Source organism: Emys orbicularis, chromosome 11 (assembly GCF_028017835.1).
Source record: "Emys orbicularis isolate rEmyOrb1 chromosome 11, rEmyOrb1.hap1, whole genome shotgun sequence".
Taxonomy (NCBI): domain Eukaryota; kingdom Metazoa; phylum Chordata; order Testudines; family Emydidae; genus Emys; species Emys orbicularis.
The window spans coordinates 30,963,754-30,970,233 of record NC_088693.1 but is presented as its reverse complement, the minus strand read 5'-3'; the positions used below and the strand labels follow the sequence as shown (position 1 = coordinate 30,970,233).

Here is a 6,480-nt window from a genome sequence, read left to right as displayed (position 1 = left end):
AAAGCTGAGAAGTCAGTCAGCTAGCTGGAGATGGGATTGTGTGGCTGAGGTGCTTATCGGAGGATAAGTCTCAAGTGACAGATCATTTGAACAGAAAACAGCACTGAGCTGCTCTGAGGCTACACATCTTGGACTGCTACCACTTCTTTCCCCCTCTCCCTTACTCCCTACTTTTCCAGCCGACACATCAGAAGACTGCTCAGCCAGCAGATACCAAAGCGCAGAGGGTTGTGTTGCTTTTATAAACATTTATATCCTAATCACTGTGACCGGTCTGTTTTTGATGGATACATTTCTGTCCAGGTAAGAGGTAATCTGTGGAACCTCCTTCGTTGTTTTTATTGTTGGCATCTGATTGTGGAGCAGATTTATAAATGAGTTTCTTTCTTAGTTTATTTTTAACTAGCTGAATTAACAGGCTAACAGCAGATACTTCATTCTCTGAGCAAAATGGCAACCAGCAAGGGATCTTGACATCTCTTCCAAAGTTTTTGGCAGGCTTTCAACGGTATAAACACAGTATGTTGGCTGGAGCCGGATAACCACATACAATGAGAGAACAGATCTCTGGTTCTCTTGTTTACTGGAGTCTAATTTTATTATTTGGAATTTGTTGTGTTTTGTTCTTATTGGAGCAGAGACAAATCTTTATAGAGAACAAATTTTTTGCTAAGGCTTTTGATGATATATATATATTTTTTGTAACCGTGTTGATGGGTTGCGTCTCAAAGTCCTACCCCCCCCCCTACATCTTTCAAAGGAAAATCAGGATTTCATTAAGGTTTGAGGCTCACACTCTAGCTCTCTGCCCCTCTGCCTTACAACCATAGCAGGCAATCCAGTCAGTTGTTGTGGAGTAACTCAGTTGTGAAGCATTGAGGGCCACAGTGGTAATTTGCCAGAAGCTCAAGGGCTGTACCTAGTCTGCATAAACACAGCATAAAATATAATTGTCAAATACACAGGTGTTTTTTTGTTTGTTTGTTTGGGTTTTTTTTAGAATACCATTAGTGTACACAGCACTTCACAGGACATAGAGGCAAAATATGCTTTGAGGCTTTCAGGAGAAGGAATGCCATGGGAATTGTTGCAAAGAAGCGGAGCCTAGGGTTCTTCGTATCTGCTTTCCCCATGAGATAGCCACATTATAAAATGCAGATTAGAATGCTGTGTGACTGACCTTTTTGTTCAGATTTATAATAGAAAAGGCCTGTTTTTAAATAAGCATGTCCAAAGAGGTTTATATAAATAAGTGCCCTCAAACAGATCTCTGAATGTTGGTCAGTCAGCAGGCTTTTTTTATTTTATTTTTTTTAATGTTAAGAAACACTTAAGTTGTGTCTAGAATACTTTGAATCTGAGTGCGGTTGGAAAGCAGTGAGATCTGTGGATGGTGACCTGGGTTCTGTTCCTGGCTCTAACACTGGCCTTCTGGGTGAACTTGAGCAAGTCACTTCACTTCTCAATGTTTGTTTCCATGTGTAAAATGGCAAGATTGATACTTACCTCCTTTTTTTAAAGTGCTTTGAGATACATTATTGAAAGTTGCTATATTATTAGATCAACTGGTTCTTCTGGCCTCCTTTTTTGGGCTCATCTGAAAATGACTCTCTAGGGGATGAAAAATAATTGATCAGATGAACTTTTCAAAGTTTATCCATTCACCATTAGGGAAGAAACTGTCATTCATGTTTCCTCAATGTTTATTGTCCTTCTGTGTTTATGCTTCAAAACAAAGTGTTTGGCTGCATACAATAGTGAATGAGGACCCATATTGACCTACTACTAAGCTCTTAACATCATCCAGGCCAACTCTTACCAAAGAGAGGAACAGAAACTGGAAAAGTTCTGTTTTTCAAGAAACTGCCAAACTATTAAGTCATAAGTGCGTGTTTTTGAAGAGGTGTATGTGGGGGGATAAAATAACTTGCTGTCTTCCCATTGTCCCCTTTTCTTTTTGTATCTTAATGTTTCTTCAGTATCTCTTTTGCTGGTCTGCAAAATGCCTTTCATGCTCTTATTTCTAATGTCTTAACCCACTCTTTCCTCAAGAATGTTCCCTTTTTCCTCATTTTGTTGATGATTTCCCATTTAATTTTCTCCTTTAGTGTTTGCTTTACTCTCTTCCTCTATTCCCATGACTGTCTGACAGCCTTTTCAGGATGTGGGTCAGTGCATGTCCTATTCCACTTCTAAAGGAGGCTGAGTGTTGTGAATTTAAGTTCACTCCCTTCAGTTGCAGGGTAACTCCCAACCCTGTACTAATAGTTTGCTTCAGGGTTGCTGGCTTAACCAACTCCATGTGGTGGAGCAGCATCACTAGAATCAATTTTTTTCTGTCTGTGCATTTGAACCTTTGGTCTCCTGAAAGAGGCATGTGTACTGTACAACCTTTGTCCAGGTGTGCAGAAATTTATCTGGGTATGGCCATCAAGAGAAGACTTGCTTAAGATCTCAGTTCAAATGAGACCCAGTGATGGAATGGTGGGGGAAGAGTGTTCTAGTCACATCCATCAATCTGCACAAACTTCTTTATGTCAAAAGTCCCTTCCAGCTATTTAAAAGTACTGAAATTTTTAAGATTGGTTGGCTGTCTTCTGAGTCAGCTTTCTGCCAGGTAAAGCTTCCCCATACCATACCCCGCTTTATTTCTGTATTAAGTCACTAGCAGCCTGGGTTAAAAAAGGCAAGTTTTTCATGAGAGGGAGAGAGAGAGAGAGAGAGAGAGAGAGAAATGAAGGTACTGAGTCTTCCAAATTTGATCCACTCAAACAGAAATCACTTCCAAGAAACTAAATAGGGACTATAACACACTTCCATTAGGATAGTCCTAATCATTCTCTCCCTTGAATAGAATAACTTGTCTTAAACAAGCTATGGCCTCCATTTTTGATTAGAAGTGTATGAAGTTTAATGCCAGAGCTTTAGCATTGGAAAGAAAGGAGACCATTTTGATGGAAAATACAAGTGATTGCTATGGAATAGGTGTTTTTTCTCAGAAACCTGATAATATATTTCTTTGCAGTGACAGTCTGATCTTATTTTCATGTGTGTGAAGAGGGAAACCACCAATTTGTGTGGGAAAAACTAATGAAATACAGGAAATCTAATGAATTCACTTGTATCTAGAAACTATGCACATGCTGGAAATATCCCTTCGTTCTCTCACTAGATGCAATTGTTTTAATGTTTAGTAGCAGAGGAATAGTGTTGGGGTCACTGGAATGGAACCCTTCACAAATAATGCAGAATACAACTGGAAATTTAATTACTAAGAATAGTTGCTCAACTATGGAGTGCCCTCTTCCCTTCTAGCAACTTCCTCTGTTTTAAAGAAAATCTAATAAATAGTGGGACTTGTCCACCAGTGTTCTATGGCTTCTGCATTGGCAGGCAGTGCCCCTTTTCTGACAGATCTTCAACTTAAAAACATTTGTACAGTGTGTATTAAGTTCACAGTAATTTTTTTCTTTTAAATCTTACTGGTTTGGTTTGAAAGCCCAGAAATTCAAGTGTGTGCCAGACAAGGTTTGCTTTCAAGAGTTTGAATCTGTTTAGCTAAAACAGTATTGGAACAGGCTTTATACCCAGTAGCCTGGTCCTTGCTTTATACCCAGTAGCCTGGTCCTTGAGTTGTTGTGTACCTGCAGTACAACACCAATGCTATTTCTGTGACTCCCCTTCTCCCTCCCCATGTAAGAATTGCTGTGCAATTTGTAGGAGTGTGTGTGTCTGGTTGTGGGTGGGTTTTTGTTTGTTTTTTTGTTTGTTTTTTTTAATAAAGCCTACTAGAAGAAAATCCAACTGCTTAGCCATTAAAGTACACTTATTTTCCCTTTTGCTCTTTCTCCAGATCTACAATGATAGATGGAGTTATGATTCTTCCCGTGCTGCTGCTGCTGGCTTTTCCATCACCCAGTCTGGAAGGTAAGTAATGTGAATTACAGTGGGTTAGTGCAGCAGCTGTTAACTCCTGAAGCACCAGACTCAAATACAGTTTTAACTATGAATCTGGTCCTAGTCTACTCTAGTTCAGTGTTCTACCCTTATACATTGATAGTTGACAAATTCTTCTTGGGAGTGATGTTTGATTAATGTTTCAGTTGGGCATTCATAGATAAGGAGATGTGTGAGGGCTTCTCAGCTGGAAGTACGCAGAAAATAACTGATCGGTGCTCACTCCAATGAGGGTGGAAGAGCATCAGTAGTTCAGATGAAGGTCTAATAACCTCTGGACAGATGCTGCTCTGCTCCCTCTAACCTGAGTCAATCACTGTTGCTCCTGTGTGTGTTTGATTACTAATGTCTTGAGCCATACTGTGTTATTTAGTTTTAACTGCACCCGTTCTTGTCCAAAGTAATTTAGAACAGTGCATATGGAAATGCATGTACTTCATTCTTCTCTTTTTTTAATTAAAAAAGATTTTTATTTTGGAAACCTAAAAAAAATCTGAGAATCTATATCTGTAACTTTCTCTGCACACCTACTGACAGGTAGAAGTGGGTGTTGTGGAAATAATGCAGGGCAAGGTGAATGTAGTGTCCAATCCAAAGCAAAGAGGAGAAGGGGGAAAAAAGTGGGAAAGTGGTTGTAAACTCTAAGCCTATCAATAATACAAGTACTTTGTCATTGTTTTAATATGACTCTCCTTTTCTAATAAAAATCTACATTTCAAGCCTAAAACGTCTTGATGGTGTCACTTCAACAAGAGTATAATGAAGTGTTCTGCAAGGAAAGAGTTAAATCCGTAGTGGGGGTCTCCCTTTTTTCTGGAAATTGCTGCTGTGCTGATCCTAAGAGTCATGGGACCATATGCATGGTGTGAGAGGCATAGCTGGCTGCTGGGGTGAATTTAGAGTTACGCGTTTGGAAGAAGAGTGGACCGTATATCCTGATTGCTCAATTTATATAGGGTGATGAACAATTACACATGTGAACCACGTTGTTTTGCGCTCAACTGAAATGTTGAGGTAAACTTGTGCCATAAATTTTCAAAAAGAGTGTGTCTGTAGTAACTGAGTCTCTCTTGTAGTGGAGTTACAGGTGATGTAGCATGTGCAGAAAATTAGTCCTGCATTTTTCTTCTCCCCACCACCTTTCTTTTTTCCCCCTCTTCATGGCTGATTTTTGTTTTCTGTATACTGTATGACTGCTGGGAGGATATACTGCTTTATTTTTTTCCTGACTTAAAATAATAGTAAAAGTGGTCTTGCTTTTTTCTTAAGTTCTGATGTAAACAAATATGGAAGGATGTTCAACAAGAAAGCTTAGTGGAACCCATGATGCATCTTGGTTTGTATCTGTTTGCTCATGTAGATATCTGATCTTGCAGAGGCCAGGCATTCAGTGATCTCATGAGAATTAACCACTTTGTTTCTGAACACTTTGTCATCACTTCCTTTCATGTTAGTAACATAAAGTAGGGCCTACAGAGTGAGTCAAAGGTACATAAGAATGGCCACAGTGGTTGAGACCAATGATGCATCTAGCCCATATCCTGTCTTCCAGCAGTGGCCGATGCCAGATGCATCAGAAGGAATGGTCCAACCCCTGTTGTCCAGTTCCAGCCAGAGTGGATTTGAGCTCCTTGTAATTTCCTTAGTCTACTTTCCACACATGTGCTTGGGCCTTAATTTGGTGCAGAACTGATAGAACTGAATGCCCATGAGTTCTGGGGCAAAAATTCCCTTTACTCCTGTCTGCCTTCTAATTTTGAATGGATATGAAGTCTACTACTAGGCCATAGCACACTTATTATTATTATTATTATTTTTTTTTTTTTATTGGGGTTTGCTGGAGTGGGTTAGCTTAGTTCTGCCCCTTAATCTAAATCTACAAAACTGCAATACTTCATGTTTGGCATGAGAACATCCTCAGGTTTTGCAGCAGACCTGGCCAGCTTTCTAGTGGCAATACCTTTGCTCATACCTCCACTGCAGCTGTAGCCTGATTCTTAAAGTGCCATTAAGCCCTGCTGTTACAGAAAAGCAGGGTAGGGTCATGTGCATGCTTCATACAAGGTCCATATTTAATGTTCAAGATCTATATTTTATGGGTAGGAACAAAACAAGATCTCTCAACAGGAGTTTCTTGTTAAAAGAAATGCTTGATGACCTGGAGTAGCTTCATATCCTCTTAACCATCACTTTCACTCACATCTTTCTTGATAGCAAACTGGTAGTAGACTTTAATTTTTGGGGCTGCCTTTGAATAGCCCGTCTGATGCTGTAGCAGTGCTTCAAGAGGCAAGAGTGCATTTGCAAGTTTATTGTAGAAAAGCATATGAGTAATTTCCTATACCCTTAACCATGAATTTTAAATTAGAACATTATGTCTGAGGCAGAGGATGAAGATGCTAAAGTAATGATTGTTAGGCTTGCTGTTGGTATTGTGATGGACACTTTTGTCAGGGTGATGGTATGTGGTACTGAATTTACCTATATCATATATTGTATTTTGCTATAGTTAGGGTCCTTTGT

At 39.5% G+C, this 6,480-nt stretch overlaps 1 protein-coding gene across 1 annotated transcript in view; it reads left to right on the top strand.

The window, feature by feature from the left end:
- Window positions 1-283: 283 nt before the first annotated feature.
- The window catches only part of ACVR1 (activin A receptor type 1), a 60,340-nt gene continuing 54,143 nt past the window's right edge, over window positions 284-6,480 (top strand). The window contains exons 1-2 of the mRNA XM_065413844.1: window positions 284-303; window positions 3,854-3,927. Coding sequence (XP_065269916.1) covers window positions 284-303; window positions 3,854-3,927 — 94 coding nt within the window. The remainder of the gene's footprint in view (window positions 304-3,853; window positions 3,928-6,480) is intronic.